At 45.1% G+C, this 18,670-nt stretch overlaps 1 protein-coding gene across 3 annotated transcripts in view; it reads left to right on the forward strand.

Annotated features, from left to right (window-relative positions):
- Positions 1-3,407: 3,407 nt before the first annotated feature.
- ASAP2 (ArfGAP with SH3 domain, ankyrin repeat and PH domain 2) overlaps positions 3,408-18,670 on the forward strand; it is an 84,274-nt gene continuing 69,011 nt past the window's right edge. For all 3 annotated transcript variants that reach the window (XM_082758060.1, XM_082758061.1, XM_082758062.1), the window contains exon 1: positions 3,408-3,587. In XM_082758060.1, coding sequence (XP_082614186.1) covers positions 3,462-3,587 — 126 coding nt within the window. In that variant the 5' untranslated portion in view covers positions 3,408-3,461. The remainder of the gene's footprint in view (positions 3,588-18,670) is intronic.

An 18,670-nucleotide genomic window follows, 5' to 3' on the forward strand; every position in this document is an offset into this window, starting at 1 on the left:
AGACCAGTTATGGCCCAGTATTTCCTTATATTCACTCAATTGCTTTCCCGCTAGCTAAGATCCCCAGAGACTGCCTTACTCTTTTGTGCTTGTATAGCACCTGGTCTGTGGTTTGTGCTTTTACTTAGTGATAGAAATCAGTATTTTTTTTACACAGATGTAATTTCTAAAGGCTAAAAAAAGCGGGCGGGGGGGGGGGGGGGGGGGGGGCGGAATGTTATTTTTAAATCTACCTTGTGATTTTGAAGGTCTAACTCATGCTTTTAACAATACCCATCGATGAAACTGTTAATATTGGTTTGAAGTCAGTATAGGATGAAATTTTTTTACAAACCAAGTTTCCCGATTTTCATATCCTCTGAAAGTGAGAGAGACCTAAATAAACCCTGGTATTTCACGCCGCTCTATGGAGATGTGGTCTATGAATAACCACAAGGTTAGATGCTTTTCAGCAGAGCAACCTGCAGACTTCAGGACATTGTAATGAGACATGCTACTGGACCACTTACTTACAAACTAAAATAATGGGGCTGGATGCTGCAATTAAGTATTGCTCATAAATATGTAGAGGACAGAGCTGAACCACTATCATACTGGGACCAAAAATTCTTGTGAAACTCTTGAATGTATCAGTGAGGGAACAGGGAACCAAAACCTAATTTACTGAGGTGTTAGAACTATAAAAATGATTGAAGGGCTGAGAAAATACCCTTTCAGTGAGAGACGCGGGACTGGCACACACTAATAAAAGCGTTACGGCAGAGTAACAAGCTACCACATGTCAGTTGACCCACAGTCACCATCTGTGTACACAGTCTTGGGTTGTGGCCAATACAAAGCAATTCAAGTCAGCTTTGCCCTCTTTAAAAAAGAGGAGTCGATCAGCCCGCTTTACCAAGAAACAAAACTGAGAAATAATCTCACTACGGTGTATAAGAATAGTCATACGGAGAAATGCATGAGTACTGAATAGCTCCTTAAACCACCAGAAAAGTTGTAGTACCAAGCAATAGCTGGAACACAAAGTAATTGCAACTAACTGTTGTCATAAAACACTGGTAGAAGCACCGGGTTCTCCAAACTTTTGAGTCTTAAGATTGGATGTCTACCGGAAAACCTTCCAGAACCAACCAAGCACAAATCTTTAGCTCAAGGATAAAGGAGAGTTGAGTGAAATGCATAATCTTTCAAGCAAAAAGACAGACCAAAGTACCTGGCAGGTTCATTGGGATGGCAAATATTTGAAGCCATTAAAAGATCAAGAGATACCACTGAAATCATCCAATCTAATCTACTGCATAAATGTGGTCTATAGAATTTAAGGCTTCATTGTATAAGGATACTGCCTTAGGTGCATATAGTATCAGGCTGAAGATGCAACTGCTAGGGACATCATTGATATGCTGCTGATTTGGACTATATCAGATACAGCTGTTGCAAAACATTAAAATCTAGTATTACTTGCCTTTTGGTCCTCAAGTTTTTAACCCCCTTCAAATTTTGTAAGTAAATATGTCACATTGGAAGATATGATAGTTTAAGAATGTGAGTGTTTACTGAATTTAGATTAATAGTGCGATAGTAGGTATTGCTCTAATGGTATCACCATCAGCTGATACAAAAATGAAGATGTAACATCAGACGTATTTTTAGCAAGAATGAATATTTGTACTAAGCCTGGTTACAAATATATGTAACATGCAGACAATGCGTTTAACCCATTAGCACTGAAATACATTACACAGGTACATGCCCTGTTAAGTGAAATATGCACGAGTCTTAACAAGGAGAGAGGTTTGTAATACCAAATTGTATGGAGACAGAAACAAAATAATAGTGCTGATTTTTGTGAGAGAGAATAAAGAATGATTAGAATGGAAAAATTAGTAAGAGTTAAATAAAGAAAAGCATATGCAGATATTCACTGTTCATTTGTCTGCTTTATTACAGTCAGTAGAAGAAATGTGGTTGACAAACTTCACCGTTTGTGTTAAAGGAGAACCTAACACGGCGCTAGCAAGGATTGCAAGGGGAAGTAACATCTGGTTCGGCCTGCAGTTATGTACTTGGACATTTTACAAAGTGCAGCGAAAGAGTACCTGCTTACACATCTGAATTCCCCGGGGAGTTTTAAATCACAGTAATAAAGAATCACTCATAGAAAGCTAATAACTGTAGCACCAGAGGGGAGTGAAAAGCCACTGGGGAGTTCCTGGGTCAAAATACAAACTTCCAAAGCTTTCTGCACTAACAGGCTGGAAATCCTGAGGGCTTTGAGGCCGGGAGAGATCGCCACTGTAGATCACGTCCTTGTATTTCTAACGCAGGCACCGTGCCTGCATGGCAACACCTTGTCTATCTCCTTTCTGCTGCCTTAGTCACGAATCCCGCAGTTGGGATTGCTTTTTGCATTCTCAGCCTCAATTCATCCATGTGGCTTCAGAGAAAAAAGCACAAAAAGCATCTGCTGTGCTAACAACGCTTCCCCCTCCAGCACAGAAAAAAAAAAAAAAAAAAAAAAAAAGCTTTCTAAGAAACGAGACACAAACGTTAACTTAGTCTGCAAGTATGCAAGCATTTTTTATTTTTTATTTATTTTTTGTGTGGACCTCTTGGGAATGACAGCATTTCTCAAACTTTCCTTTGGAACTATGCAAGTGAACTCTTAAGAGAAATCACTTTCTGCTGTGGAAAGGCGGAGGATGAGGAGAAGGATGAGGAGAAGAAAGGAGGATAAGGAGGAGGAGGAGGAGGAGAAGGGAGAGGGGAATGAGGAGGATGGTGAGGAGGATGATGATGAGGAGGAGGATGAGGAGGACATCCCTGCTACCTGCCGGCCGCCACACAGGGACAACGCGGCCACCTGAGGCGCTCCACCCTTGCAGCAGGTAGCACCCCACCCTCCCCAGCCTTGTGCTCGCTGTTGTTAAACCCATTTTTTACTCGCACGGCCGGTGCCCGCCGTGGCAGTGTGTGTGTGTGCGTGGTGTGTGAGGGGGGGTGAAGGCGAGGCGGGCTGGGCAGGGGGCCGCCATCTTCTGAGGGCGGGCGGGCGGCGGGGGGCGAGGGGCGCCCTGTGCGCGTGTGTCGGTGTGTGAGGGAGGAGGAGGAGGAGGAGGGAGGGGAGGAAGGCGGGGTGAGGAGCCAGCTCCCCGCCGCCGCCACCACCGTTGGGCGTGTGCCCAGCTCCCGGTGCTGCGTGCCCGGGCGGGGAGGAGGAAGAGGAGGAGGAGGAGGAGGAGGAGGAGGAGGAGGAGGAGGAGTGTGGGTGCGGGGAATTTCCTTGTGTGGCGGCGGAGGAACAACGGCCGGGAGGGCGCTGCCGCCGCCGGTTGCCGAGCGATGTGAGGGGGGGGGAGCCCCCCATCGGCCCTCCCTTCCCCCCCCCGCACCCCGGAGCCGCCCGCTTTCCCCCCCCCATCTTCCCCTCCCCTCTGCCCTCCCCTCATCCCCGCCCCGCCATGCCGGACCAGATCTCCGTGTCGGAATTCGTGTCCGAGACCAATGAGGATTACAAGTCGCCCACCGCCTCCAACTTCACCACCCGGATGGCCCAGTGCAGGAACACGGTGGCGGCCATCGAGGAGGTGAGCCCGGGGAGGAGGGCAGGGAAGGGAAGGAGGAAAGGGGAAAGGGAGAAGGGGAAGGGGAAGGAAAAGGAAGGGAAGAGGGGCGCAGCCCCCTCGGCCTGGCCGCGGCCCCGCCCGGCCCCGAGCAGCGCCCTCGGCCGCCGCCGTGAGGAAACGGGGCTCGGCCGCCCGGGCACGGGGAAGAAAGGGAAGGGGGAAGGGACGAGGCGCTGCCCCCCCCTCGGCCCCCCCAGCCATTTTTGGGGGGGACTCGGGCTGGCACAGGTGGGGTTGGGTCCTCCTCCCAGCCCCGATTTACCCCCCCGAGGCGTGTGTGCTGAGGTGAGCTGCCCTCAGGAGCCCTGCGGCCGCCCCAAAAGCTGCCCCCCGGGGGGCTGAGCCCCTTCGTTTTGTCTCCCCACAGCCAGCCGGGCTTGCTGCAGAGCTGTTCGCCTTCCCTGCAAGGCAGCCGAAGCTGCTGGGGAGAGGAGGGCGGCTGCCAGCAGAGACGGAGCCCTTTTTCCCTGCCGTTTCCCACCAGCCGGAGAGCTGGGACAGGTCTGAACACAGTTGGAGCGCATTCCTCGTCCCAGCCCCGTGCACACAATGAAAGGAGCCTCTCTGCAGCCTGCCTCCTCCAGCAGCTTCCCTGAAGAAACTTGTGGGAGGGGAGAGTTGTGATGTGGATTCATTTGCCCCGTCTACCTGTTACATCAGTTCTGGCGGTGTGTGTGTGAGCGGAGCTGGTTTGTTTTTGCGCTAAGCGTGGCTTTGGGAAAGAGCCTCTTCAGCGAAAGAGCCCTGTCAGTAGTTAGTGGCCCTTCTTACAAAAGAGCTGCCACTAGCAATGGATTATTAAGCGAACAAAACCCAGGTTAGGTGTTTAAACACCCTTTTCAAGATTTTCCTGTTTTGCCAGTTCCCAAAACCACTAAAGCAAGGAGCTGAATTCGAAATAATCTGCACAGAAGGAATTACTGTTTTGTTCCTGAGGTAATTTTCTTCCATGCAAGCTTGCACTTAAGTGCCTGGCTTTAATTATACCTTATTAGCCTGATAGTCTTAAGATCAACAGTTTTGTATCCAGAATTCTGTGAAAGGTGACTTAAAGAATATCGATAATAGTGAACCACTGAAGTTGTAAGGTGCAGCTGCCTAAAAACTGATTGACACAAAACAGAAGTTAGTGTAAGCATTGGGATCAAAAGCAGCTAGGTTGAGATTTTTTTTTTTTACAGCTATCTCAAAAATTGGTCCGTGTCTTAGCCTCAGTTTCTCAAGCTCTATGTCTGTGAGAATGTCACATCATTTCTCAGGAGAAAAATTCAGGAAAGTTTTTGTTTTTCGTGGCTGTTTTCTCTTTCATGTTAATTTACACAAAATGTACGTAGGATATGGAATCTGTAACTTACGTTGTGCATCTTAAGGTCTTTTAAAAATTCAACGAGTTGCATCTTGAATTTTTTTTTTAATGTTAGGAGAATGATACGCGTTGAAAAGTTTGCTCCAGTGGATTCCTTTCTTATTTAATCTGTATGCTTGGCATTCTTCTTGTATCAGGTCACTGATACACCGCTCTTGGATTTGTAAAGAAACTCAGGATGTTGAGTGTTAGTTTGTATCGCTGCGTATTTCAGATATTAGACACTTCAAAAATTAGCTTTTTTTTGATACAGATGGTAATGAACGACCTAGTGTCTCACAGATCCAAGTAAAGTTTATAAGGCAGATGATGAGAAATTGCACTGGCTATGGCTTTCTTAATCTTATTGATCTATCTAGCGCTTTTGGCAAAATATCAGCAATTGCTGCCTGTTCATGCTGATGTCCTACAGCATGTCTTTAAGTGACTACTGATTTTTTATTTATTTATTTTGTACTTTGATGTGTCAAGAACAACAAACAAATTTTCATGGTTTCACACCTGTGAAATCTGCAGATGCAACACTACTTCAGTTTGGTAATACTCAGGTCCGTCAACGTAGTGTGCCTGGTTTTTCAGGTTAAATGTGATCCTTTGATAAAAATGTTGATATATATTGTGTAACAGAGAAGTCAGCACTCAGCATGTTTTTCTTCCAAAAGGCTAGGCAAGAATTGGTTTATGAGGTTGTGAACAAAGACTCAGTAAAGAAGGCATCTCAAAACAGGCAGGTAACACTGGGAACCCATCTGCATTTCCAGTGTCACAGGCACGGTGAAGCATCAGTTCCCAGTGTGCACTACTCTGCTGCAGCGTACGGTACGGTATGGAAAACGAGGAGGTTTGGCTCTGTATGATTTAGGGAATGTGTTACTCAACGTGGTTAATTGGTAAGTTGAAACCTGGCTGACTATTGGCTTTGTGTAGGGATTGATTTTACAAAGCCACTGTGAAAGAGGCGGTTTGTTAACTAGAGGCAGTTCAGTATCATGGAAAATAAAAACTTAATACTTAAATCAACAGAGTAAAAAGCTCGGAGTGGTAAATAGTACTGTTTAGTGGATGTCCTTATCTGCTTTTCCTAGGGGATCTGGTTCTGGACCGGACTGAGCCTGCAGGTAGCTAGCTGGAGCCTCCCTCGTGCCCTGTGCTCCCTCGCAGGCAGAGACGTGGGGAGGTAGCACAGGAGCTGGGGGCTGGTGTGACTTCGTAGCCTGAGCTCACCTCTGTGCAAACAAAGATATCTGCTTCCAGATCCTAATGGGAAGCCTCCTGCGCTTACCGCTAACACTGCTGGCTACCAGTTCTGTAACTCTGTCTTAGTTAATGAGCAGGTATCTAATAATGTCTTAAAAGTTCCGTTAATGAGGCCTGGCTTTCCGTGATGGAGTGGTAAAGGGCTTGTTAAGCGAGGAAATCGATGAGATGCTGGACGCTGGTGTGTGGATAATTTACCAGTTAGGTCTCTGTGGGCATTGGTGTTGCCTTAAATCAGCATTTCCTGAACTTGGATGAACTGACCTCTGTTGTTTGCCAAGTATGATTGATTTTTAATATCAGCTGGAAATACTTGGAGTCTTACTGTTTTCTGTAATTGTATAGACTAATTACAGACCGCTCATTACGGTCTGTGAGATCCCCAGAAGTGCACACGCTTGGAAACCGCTGCCTATTCAAGGAAGAGAATCCGATCCTTCGCTTTCAGGAGTGGAAAGGGATTAGGAAAGGCATGCTCCTGGGGCACGGGGTGATTTCCAAAGGCAAGGAATGGTGTCATTTCTGTATTGTTCTCAGACGAGGATGTTGCTTAGCAAAACGATGGGGATCTCTTTAGCTCCTGCTGAAGCCAAGTTACCAGTGAGCGGTACGGCTCAGGCCTTACAGGTTACTGTTTAATCTTTGCGTGCATGATAATGATTAAGATTAAACAAGTTTTAATTGATACAGTCCAGAGCGTGGTCACATGGCCGGGGGGAGGGGTTGCTTGAAACCAGTAATCTCGTTTGACAAATGCAGCCTTTTCAGCTCACTGCTTCTGGTCTCCCTTTATTACAGGATCTGAAACCGCGTAGTGACCATTCTTAAGCTGTGAATGCTTAAAATTTTGGTTTTAGTGCTGCTATTACTTGGAACATATACTTCTCTCTTTTATGTGCTCTACGTTAAATAAAATAGTCCCTAAACTGTAACGGAGCCTGCAAAATGGTCCTAATACCAGTGATTTCTAAAGATTTGGGGAAATTATTATTTTACAGAGTGATTTAATGAACAGTATCCAAGCGTGCCACTTTATTTTGAAGCATGGGTTAAGTCTTACCAGAAAAGACTGGAACCAAAACTCACAAAAATCTGAATTATTTATTTTACCTGTTTTTTTTTTTTGTGGTGAGGTGCTTCTGGATCAAGATTGAAGGGGCAGGGGGCTCTTGTTCAGGCTACCCTATAAATGGGGAGTTGTTTGATGTGCCCTGCCTGCTTAAACTTCACAGGAAGCACGTGAAGAGAGGAGAATGGAAACACTGACAGAAGTTTAATAGGTTAGTGGAACGTCTCCCCCAGCACAGCGCTTTCTACCGCGCTGAACGTGTTGTAAGTAGGCAGGACAAATGGGTGGTGGAACGATGGAGAGCGTACAGGCAAAAGGAAGAGCGTGGTGGTAGGCAAAGATGGCCTCTGTTGGCTGCACGTAGATAAGTGTAATTGTTTGGGGTTTATTTAAAAGCCCCTGTCCAGGAATTTCTATAAAATCTGTGAAATTAACGTTAACACCATAACTTGTAATTTTGGCTCTGTATTTGCTGTTCTTCCCTAGGTCTTGTTCCACAACCATTGCACCTCAATGTGTCTGTCGTTTAACAGTTACACCGAGTAGTTGGGTGGCTTTTTGTTTTTGTTTTGTTTTGTAATTTCAATTACTGGGACTGCAGCATGTCATTTCAGTGTCAGGTCCTCTCCTTCCTCACTGTCACTCACAACACAAATTTTTGTATCGGAAATGAAAACAACTTCATCCCCTCGAAGGTAATCCCACAGCTTTCAGCTGATGTAGAGAGGCGTAAGGGATTGACTCTTGTCGAATTCCTCTTGTATGTTAGAGGTTTTTTTAATCCTCCGTGCTCCATTGTGGTTCTGCAAAGCTAATGAGGGCAAGAGGTAAAAACAGCTTGGAAGGATCAGTGAACGTGAGTCTGGATGCACACACGTGTTACCAAAAGTTGTACTTGCCCTGTTAGGTGGTTTTGGTTTGTTAGGGCTTCAGGACTGGGGTTCTGTCTTCTACTATGTTTGTGATAGTGTCTTGCTTTGGAAATCTGCGTGACGATGTTTTTGTGGATTGAGAAGTAGTAGAAAATGTCATGCTATATTGCATTTTGGAAAACTTACTGCTATTATCTGTGTACTTCCTTCTCTTAAAATATATCTGTGTACCCACTATAAGGTGGTGCTCCTTCTAGAACATACTTGCATGCTTTTCTTAGCTCATTACCAAATACAGTTCCATAAATACAGTGTTGTTTAAGACTTTTGTGTTTTCCACTTCTGCTTCCTTTCTGGAGTCATATTTGTTTGTCATTAGCATCCAGAGAAGTTTCTGGAAAAGTCATTATGGCACAAATGGCGTTACGATTTCAGAAGGAGTGTGGGAATTTGTTTCTTTTCTGAGAGGAAAATAGAAGATGGAAGTTGGGGAAATACAGGAACTGAGTTGTAGGTTTGCAGCTGGAGCTCTGCGCGTGTTATAAAACAGAGTCGCAGCCTTGAACATCTAAGGTACAGAAAATGCAGTCAGATAAAACCATTTCAGGTCATGCTGTGCACCTTACCTTGGTGCATCCAGCAGGGAATCTGCTTCCTAATACCAAATGCCTTGTTCCTGGTAGGAGCATCAATGGAAAATACACACGTTCCCAAATTATTTTACTAACCGTGGCTTTTATCTTCTAACTTTTTCTCTAGTGCTGTTGCATTTCTCAGAACCAGCTTCACTGGATTGTCTTCATGCTGCTGATTAAAAGAGAGTAGACATGGAAAGAGGATAATTCTTTCTGCTTCCGATTAACCCACCGTAGGTTCCTCTTTGTACGTTCATGCTGTTCTCTCACGCCAGAATATCCAGCAGTGCTTGGTAAATGTGGGGCCTTCGTTTTGTCAGGACAAGAGTCTGATTCCTGGGCCCCATTTTGAGTAGCTGTTTTGTCCACTGTCTTGGCTGTCACTGGAGCTTCCCTGTATTTTGTTGCTGCTTGGTCTCCTCCACCCTCTGCCTTTCTTCAAGCTCTGCTGCTGAGCGTTTCAGCGCTCTGTCCTGCCTCTCCTGGGGGAGCTCCCTGGACTTGTCCCCCTTGGGTGGCTGGGTGCTGGAAGGGGCAAGGCAGCCCTGTCCATGGTCCTAGAGCTCAACAGGGCTTTGCACCCCTGAGGCCCTCCCTTAGGGATGAGCAAGTGGCCTCACTTGCTTTCTGTCCTCACTGGCTTCAGGTAAATGTTATGTTCTTGATGCTGCTGGAGAGGGGAGAACGTTCTCCCGTGGATAGGGAAAAAAGAAGAAAAGTGGAATGTCAGATGATACTCGCTGGGTGAAATCTTTCTGTGGGCTTTCCTGCTGTGGTAACGTCTTCCATCCCCAGTCCCCTTCCCATTCTGTTGAGTGACGTGTGTAGCTCAGGAGAGTTTGTAGGCTCTGTGAGAAATAAGCGTTGGTAACAAAACTACCAGGTAGGAAAACGTGAGGGTGTGATTGTGAAACAACAAGTGGGTGCTGGTGGCTGGGGTAAGTCTGATCAGAGGAAAAGGGGATCAGAAATGACAAGGTGGTTGGTGCTGCCTGCTTGGGAGCATTAAAATCAAAACCCATCACCTTACATCTGCTGCAAAAGAGAGTGCTGTTGCAAGTACCGAGAGGGATGCTTTGCGCAGAAGACAAATGAAAGGCTTTTTAGCAGTATCAGGAACGGATGTGGCTGAGGAAGGCTGTATTTGTCAAGGCCAGAATTGTGTAACAATCAAAATCAAATGGTGAGAAGCTCTAAGCTGTGTAGCAGAGGTACTGTGCAGGAGGAGCCTGCGTGGCTGGTGGTAGGTTTCATTTCAAGAAAACCTGTTGGCTATTATAATCTGGTAAAGTGTGTGCTGGTGTTGCAGGCGTGGAGGAAGAGTGCAAGGGGGAAAAACACGAGCTGTGCTGCAGCTACATTATGGTCAGACATCTGTGGTGACAGGCCGAGATGTTCATTTTTGCAGGAGGAAGCGTGGAGGAGCAGGGGAAGCTGCTGTGAGAGTCGCTGATTTAAAGGCAGCAATCAAATGGCTGCTGCGGATGAGACTGGAAATGAGCAAAGTGTTTTGTTGAATCATTAGGGGTTGATTCATTGTATATCAAAAGCCAAACAAAGCAATTAAAAACAAAAACAAAGCAAAATAAGCCAAAAAGTTGTGTTTAGGAGCAAGCCATTAAACTGAGAGCTGGCTAAGTCAGCAGAACTGAAGAGTTTATTTACTAAAGCACGAAAAATATTTAGGAAACGTCCCAGGAAAGGGGAAAACTATGGGGAAAAAAAACAACTATGGACTTGAAACACCTGGAGAAGAATGTCACAAACGAGCAGAGCCTGTCAGAAATGGGAAGAAAAAGGTCATCAGAGGAACGTAGCACTCTGAAAAGTGTGGGTAAGATTTGGAGAAGTCTGGTTTCTTTAGCTATAGCAGCAGGCGGTAAGGAAAACAAAACCATTCCCTCGGCACGTGGAGCTGAGAGGGGAGAAGGAAGGGATGTTACGTGGTTAGAACGTAGTAGCAGAGGTAATGCAGGTATTGCCAGGTCTCAGTGATTGCTCTGCCACAGTTTGGGAGCTCAGCGTGGGGAAGAAGATGGAATGGATAGTGGGAATAGAAATGCAAGTTGGCAAATCAGTGAACAAAACTCTGAGCTTGAAGCACTCGATTTGTTGGGGCTGGTTAACTTATTTTCAGGGATTCTGAAAGAATTAGGATGATGATGAGCAAACAGTCCTGACAAATCCTCTGAAAACTAGGATGATAACCTGTTGTAAGCACAGATGGATAAAAAGAAAGTCAGGATGGAACTAAGAAGTATTTACAGCTAATAAAAATGATGGCAACAGGTACAGAAACGCAAACCATGGCTGTTAAATTGAGGAGAAATGTTCTTAAAGATTGTCAGTATCCCTGGGTGAGTGGCAGGCTAGCAGAGTAAGCAGCTCCTCTTCCAGCTTTTAGAAATGTTTGAAAAATACTCCAAAAAGGTCTTTTCAGCAACCGCCATTGCCAGAAGACCGTGCTTTCATGTTTGCTTTCAGTTTTGAAGCTGTAGTCGGATGTGCAAGAACTTCACACAGGGAAAACTGGTGAATGAAGGGCTTGGGGAGTTTCTCAGGACGCTGCGGAAGAATGCAGCAGAGAGGGACAGCGGTGGCATGGGGAGGGCACCAGAGAGCTGACGTGATTGTTTAGGCCATGAATGGCTTCTGAAAAGATTCGGAAAGTGCTTTGAAGTCATGTCTGATCTTAAGCCCGTTTTTCTTTCTTTAATGCCTTGATTTTTAAGACTTGTTTAAACAGCGGTTCTGCTCCTCTGGGTCCGATGTGGTGGCTCCTCCTGCACTCCTTCACCAGTGCTGGCAGTTTCTTAGGAAAAACTGAGTCCCTGAGAACCATGCTGTAGGGGATGATTACAGCCAGGTTTCGTCTGAAGGTAAAATCCCTGCTTTAGTGCATTTTCTCCAAGGCTGTTTTTTTCAAACCCATCTGGAAACTGTGGGTGAAGTTACGGGAGAAGCAGAAGTTTGCTGTTTGTAACTGTTTAGCTCATTGCAAGCTGATGATGGGGAAGTTTTTTGTTTTCCCCAGCCTTTTCCCCACGCTCTCACATTTGCTAGCGCTGAGCTCGAGCTCTTCTCTATTCAAAGTGCTCGCTGCGTGCAGCAGCTCTTGCTGGGATGTAAGCTGGAGGAGTTTTTGCTGTTAGCTAGTAGATTTTCCTGTGATTAAGACAACTACCAGCTTCTTTTGTTTGGACTAAATCCAGCCTTGTTGCGTGAAATTTCTGTCAATGTTGGTGTTGAGGGGAGGAGTAAACTTGGCTAGGAAGCAACGGAAGAAGGGACTGCAAGAAAATCAGAGGCGGAAGGTAGCTGGATTGTTTGTGAAGTAGCGTGAGGATGGGTCAAAAGGAAAGAGCAAAAAAAGGGAGTCAGGGTTAAAACCAAACTTGGAGAGAGGGAATCGTCCAGCAGCAAAAGCTCGGTGGTGGCGTATGTGGGGTGGAGGAGCATCGGGGCTGCCCCGTTACGAGGGGCAGAAGGACAGGTATCAGGAGTGTAAGCAAGCTCAGAGAAATGAGAACGGCCGGGATCTGCAGGGGAAGGGAGAATGCAGCGGTGTTGATGCAGAAAGTAGGACACAAACGGCAGAGGGCTAACGTGAAGGGGGTCGGTGGGGGAGATGGAGAAGGGGCAGCGATGGAGGGAAGTGGCCGCCTGGTGATACCACAGATTCATCCTACCCATAGTTCAGGAGAGTGAAAAGAGTTCTGAGCATCCAGAAAGTGGAGAGGACTAAGTGTTACCCAGACTTCGTTAGCTGCTGTGTACATCTCAAAGTTAATTGTATTTGGAAAGAGAAAATAATTTGCCTTACGGGGGAGAGTTTATTGATGGAGGAACTGAGATACGGTGCTGTAGCTGAACAGCGACGTTCTTTTAAGCAACGCTGCTTTGCAGCCAGAAGCTTGGGTAGCACGATGTAGTGTTCATCCAGAGCAGTAGGCTTTGTTTTTGAGGGAGTAGGTGTTGGGCAGAATTTGAAAAATTTTCCTTTTTGTGAAACAGAGCTCGCAGATACAAAGATATTTACTATGGAAGTGACATTGCGCGGTGAAACTATTTCTTTGGAGCGCTGTTTTTTTTAAAAAAAAAAAAAAAACTCTCCAAAGAAAAAAAGAGAAAAGTTAACGTGAAAGAACCTCTGCTGTGAATTCTGGCATCTCACTTCATAACCCAAGGAAGAACAGAGAACCGAGGGGGAAAGCCGAAGCCCTGCTCCCTGTTGTCTCGGAGCAGCGTGGAGCACAGAAGCACCTGCTGTTTGCGGACCCCTCGGCTCTCCCCGATTAAAGACGAGATTATCAATGGAGTTCTGGTCTGAAATCTATAATTCTGTCTGGGCATTATGCTAAGCATGTGTGCAGATACATCAAAACAGCTGAAGTGATTAGAGCTGAGCAAATGACTTTTGCGTTCCTGGAAGCTTTGTTCTACATTTAGAGAGCGTATAGGAAGGGAGAGAAGGGGCGAAGTGACGTGGACATCCATGGGGATTATTTTCTCATGTTTTCTGGCTTATGTTCTTTGTTGCTGCAAGATTTCTTTCCTAGAATACGCAATTTTAAGGAAGTTTAGACTGTGTTTTAGGGAAGGCGAGTGAAAAACAAATGCATTTCCTAATCATTTTAAGCCCCTTCAATCAAACAGGATTATGGTTGGGCTCTAGCACGACGAGTGGAAATTTCCTTAGCCCATGCAAACGCAGAGCCCCTGTTTGGTTGTCACATGCAAAAAAGATGCAGCAGAGAGCCTTGCGAAGCACATGTTTCTAATCATTTGTTTGTTTTACAGCCCTGTAGGTGTATGTTACACAACAACACAACCAGGGACAGCAGAGTCCTCCCACACTTGGCTTCATGCAGGCTAGACACTAGCAGTGCTGAAGAGGGGAGCGCTCAAGCAGCAATGAATTAATAACTCCTTTGTGAGCTGCGTTTCGTTTGCTTTCATTTATTCTTTTGCTTAGTTTGTGCTTTTCTGTTGCTTAACTGCTCTGCTTGGCGGGCTTCTCGTGTAAGCCGTGTGGGTTTGGTGGTGGTGTGAGGTCGCGGAGTTTCAGGCACTTGTCTCGTGAGTTTCAGGCACCAGCCCAGTGGCTGTTTCCCATTTCTTTTAGGAACACAACAGAAGTGCTTGAGGCACGGCCCTGCCTCTCTGCTCTAAATTGCTGCGATTTTACATGCAGAAGTTGAGCAGGGTTTTGTCCTAGGCTCCAGCACAGCCTGCTACCTATCTTCCCAGTGGTCAGCGGGGGAAGGGAAGCTCCTAATCACTGCATTTCAGAGAGATTTGTGTGTACTTGAACTCCCTGATTATTTTGGCAGATGTCACCCTGTAGGGAAAGCTTTTATTTTTACATCAAATATGGTATAAATAGGTATTTTATGTCTACTGTGGATGCACTAATAACTGTGTGGCTTAAGATTCGCTTGTACTTGTGCCCTTCGTGACAGGAGTGCCCATACTGTTAATTGTAGCTGTATATAAAGCTGCTGAGACTCCAGCAGAACTTCAGGTCGTTGTTTACGAGGCTGTAATAGTGTCCTGAGAGCTCTTTACTTGGGCACCTGAAACAAATGGATGCGTTTGTCCATTTAAAAACAAATTCCCTAAATGCAAATTAATAGGCTATTATTTTAGGGATTTTTGCAACAGGAACTCAAGCTCTTTCCAGATAGCTACAGCATGACGGCATCACCACAATGAAATGAATGCACTTTCTTTTTCCATTTAGCCCAAAGAGGAAGACATTGATGTTCCCAAACGTTTGATTGCCATAACTGGGCTAATCTTTTATTTGCATTAGCCGCTGGTAATTGCGCTGTCACGCAGTTCCTCTTCCACTGCAAAAAAAATGTATTAATGCTGAGAAACCACGCAGAGATTTTCAAAGGCGATATATACACTGCGTTATCGGGGGGAGGGCTGCGAATCCCAGGCTGAAGTCCAGACCCTGCTAGAGAACAGAAATAATTTCGTAATGTTTCAGGAGAAAATTAGTTTTATCATTGGACACAGCTTTCATGTCAGAACTGGCAAGTGCAACTGTACAAAATGCATTAAAATGTAAAAGGAAGCAACTCATCAGTAAAGAAAACAAAACAGAGGTAATTAATATGCTGCCAGTATCCTAATTTTAACAGCTTGTGCAGTGTTTCCTAGGGAGATCTGGTACTGTCGAGGTGATTTGTCTTTGTCTCCTGAATCCCCTCTAGTAATCTGCCATTGTATCCTAAAAGTTGCAGGAGTGTCGTAAATTGGACAAAGTTTGTGTGCCTTATATCCCCTTTCACCTCCTATATATATATATATATGTCACATATATACAAGCCAAAGATGTTTGTAATGCAGATCTTGATTTATTTAGGCCTTCCAGTACCTACAGGGGGCCTACAGGAGAGCTGGGGAGGGACTCTGAGTCAGGGAGTGCAGTGGTAGGACTAGGGGATGATGGCTTTAAACTAAAAGAGGGTAGGTTTAGATTAGATATAAGGAAAAAATATTTACTCAGAGGGTGGTGAGGCCCTGGCACAGGCTGCCCAGAGAAGCTGTGGATGCCCCATCCCTGGAGGTGCTCAAGGCCAGGCTGGATGGGGCTTTGGGCAACCTGGGCTGGTGGGAGGTGTCCCTGCCCATGGCAGGGTGGTGGAATTCGATGGTCTTCAAGGTCCCTTCCAACCCAAACCATTCTGTGGTTCTCTTATTGTTGGAAAGTTCTCAAAAGTCTGCTGAGATAGAGGTTTGAATGTGCTGCATTGCTGTAGGCTCTTTTCTTTGTTAATTTCCAGCCCTTAGAATTACTTGATAAATAAATTTTGGAGTCAAAGAAGCACTGGATGGGGAGGGATGGGTCACTTCACTGCATCCAGTTTATCTGTGCACACACACCACAGAGGTTTCATTTTTAAGGTGGATTAAGTGCATCATACATAGGGAAATCTTAATATTTAGTTTTTGATTGTTTTGTAGGGATTGCAGCTGGGATCTCTGCCTGGTTTAAACAGAGAGATTGAAAGACGACTGAAACTAATTCAGGCCACTGATAAGGGAACTCTGAGCACCTGGAAATTGTTTCATTTGATGATTACGCCCATCTACAACTCAGAAGTCTCTATTCAAAAAGCTCATCATGTGCTGTATGAAAGGGCACTGCGTTCTGCAGAGATTAATTCTTGTTGGTTCTGATGCTGTGTGAAAGGATTTAATCCTAGGGGAAAGAGCACTGAATTGAGAAATCTGCAAAGGGAACGATACAGAGCGAGGATCAGCCTCTCCCAGCAGCTGGGCTCTGTACCGTGAAGGGCTTTGGGGGCTGCAGACAGAAATGTGAACACAGAGCTGGGGCAGTGTCCCTGCAGGATGAGGACGGCAGTGTTTCACCTCTGGTAAAGGAGTGCTGAAGTTTACTGGGCTGTTCAACGCAGGAACTTTGTCTTCAGAAGTGTGATCCTTGGAAAAATGTTATTTTATTTTACATAATGATGCATCTTAGGTAGAGGAAGCATGCAGTATTAAATACATGGGTATGGGTGTCAGCAATGGGCTAGTGCATCTTGAATATTAAACAAGAAATTAAAAAATGACTTTTATTTCCACATCCTTTCTTTCACTGTAAAGAATAAGTGCATCAGGTCTTCCTTTGCTTATGAGGTCTCTGAAATCTGCTCGCCTTGGCTTTGAAAGCAGATTGCTGCAATTTGGGTGGTAAGATTGTTAAAAGAGAAGGTAAATAGGGATTACATTTCTCACTACAACATAAAGCAGGGGGTGGATGTGTTCTGGAGAAACAGTTGGTGTAAGTAAGATGTCTCCAGTCTTTTTGATTAGGCAGGAGGTAGAGTCTGAACCTCTCATTTGAGATTCCTGTTCATTGATACAAGCAGTTTTGTAGAGAAATCAGGTTTTTGGGGATCACTTCCTTGACTTTGTGCAATGATTTTATTTTTTCCTGAAACACAACATTGTGATCAGGTGTGCTGGTGTATAGCAGAGTCAAATTTTCCCATCTTTTACCTCTGTAACAGAATTGCCTTTTTCTTACAAGTATTAATTTCCCAGAGCAACAGTGTTAACCTCCTTCCACCATGCTGGATGCACAGAAGTTCAGAGCCTGAATGTTTTCTGCCAGATAGCCCAGAGCTGGTTCCAACAGATTGCCTTTGCATTGGGCCCACCAGAACCACAAACCCAGGTGCTGTGGAAATCATGTGTTAGTGGCAAGGGGCTTTGCAGGGCCAGTTCTGCAGCAAACCCCATCCCTTTTAATGCCTCACAGTCCCTGAAGGGAACAAAGGGAGCGGAGAGGAGTTTGGAGGGGTGACAGAATTTAGGACCCTTTTTACCACCTTTCGTAAAAGAAAAGCGGATTGCAGCAGTGCAGAGTTAATTTCTCATTTAAAAAAAAAAAAAAAAAAAAAAAAAAAAAAACAACAAACTGGGATAAAATATCTGTGGGGCTCTGATCTTTTGAGTCAGAGAGGAGGAACTAGAGCAATACCAGATTACCTGCAAAGATGGGCCAGAAATGTCACAAGATTGCGCTTGCTGGTATGGCGTGAGCGTTCAACCCTGCTGCTGTTACTTCAGAGATAAGAGCAGTCCTGAAGCTCACTGACTGGCTCTGTTCTTCCTGCACCCTTTTCCTGCACTCTGGGAAAGCCGTTCCTATTGGGATTCAGCATTCACAGCAGCCTCTGGCATTACTATTTATCCTGAAATAGGGGAACGCGTGACACACAGAATGATTTATGGCTGTGGAGTAGCCCGATACTTCAATGCAAATTACCAAAACTGAGGGTGAGGTCAAATTTTGCTTTAAAGATATAACAGTTGATTGTTTAGATCGGTTCTAAAATGAATAAGTTACACTTCATTTGTATCTTTGTTAGTTATATGTATGATATGGGGAAAAAACACAAAGATTAATTAAAGAAAAAAAAAAATCTTGAGACTGTACAAATTCAGGTCCAAATAACCCGAAATGTGAAGTAGTTAATTTTAGCCTTTCTAAAATGAAACTTCTGTGGGTGAGAAGAAAGGAATGTAGCAGAGACTTCCCACTGTTTGAAGTTTAAGAAGAAAAAAAAGAGCAGAGATGAAGGCCTCCTCCTTCCCCTTCCTCTCTCACGACTTCCCACCACACACGGCCGGCCAGGCACGCGAGCACTGGGACTGTGCTGCAAGAAGGCACAGAGTTGTCTTTTCTTGCCCATGCGTGGAGACTGAAAGCTTGGTTTCCTCTTTTCCTCTTGCAGTGTTTGCTGCTCGGGCACCTCTCAGGCTTTTCTTTTTATACTGGTTACTGGAATCGAGGAGATTGCCTGGGGGAGGGATGGATGCGTGTCTCCCTTTGGTTGCTGCCCCAAATGTGCGTTTCTGGCCACTCCTGAGATAGGATACCAAGTTAAATGGACTGCAGATCTGCCTCAGTGTGGTTAGTTCTCTGTTCCTCTACAGAAAAGCAATGTTTTTCTGAGCCAAATTTGTGTAAAGCACTGCTGTCAGGGCACTTAGGTAAGAAAAAGACCCAGACTTCGGTAAATTTGGCAGAAAAGGTGTTTGAACTCTTCTTCTAACTTCCAATTCTTCTTCCTAGCTTCAAAGTGGCCATCTAACCAGTAGAGCCCATGGGCTGGCCGTTTATGCTACTACTGCCGTTGATTTCCCCATATCCCTTACTTCTGTAAAAGGTGCCAAATTCTTCTTTAGGATGTGTAATTACTCAGTTTGTGCCCCCAGTTAAATAGGGTAAAAATAGAGCAGTTTGTTTTCCCCGCACTCAAAAAGAGCAAATAATACATTCATTTTTTTTTGTAGTCAGCCTGAAATTTATTAAA

Source organism: Aythya marila, assembly GCF_965140915.1.
Source record: "Aythya marila genome assembly, chromosome: 3".
NCBI classification, from domain to species: Eukaryota; Metazoa; Chordata; class Aves; order Anseriformes; family Anatidae; genus Aythya; species Aythya marila.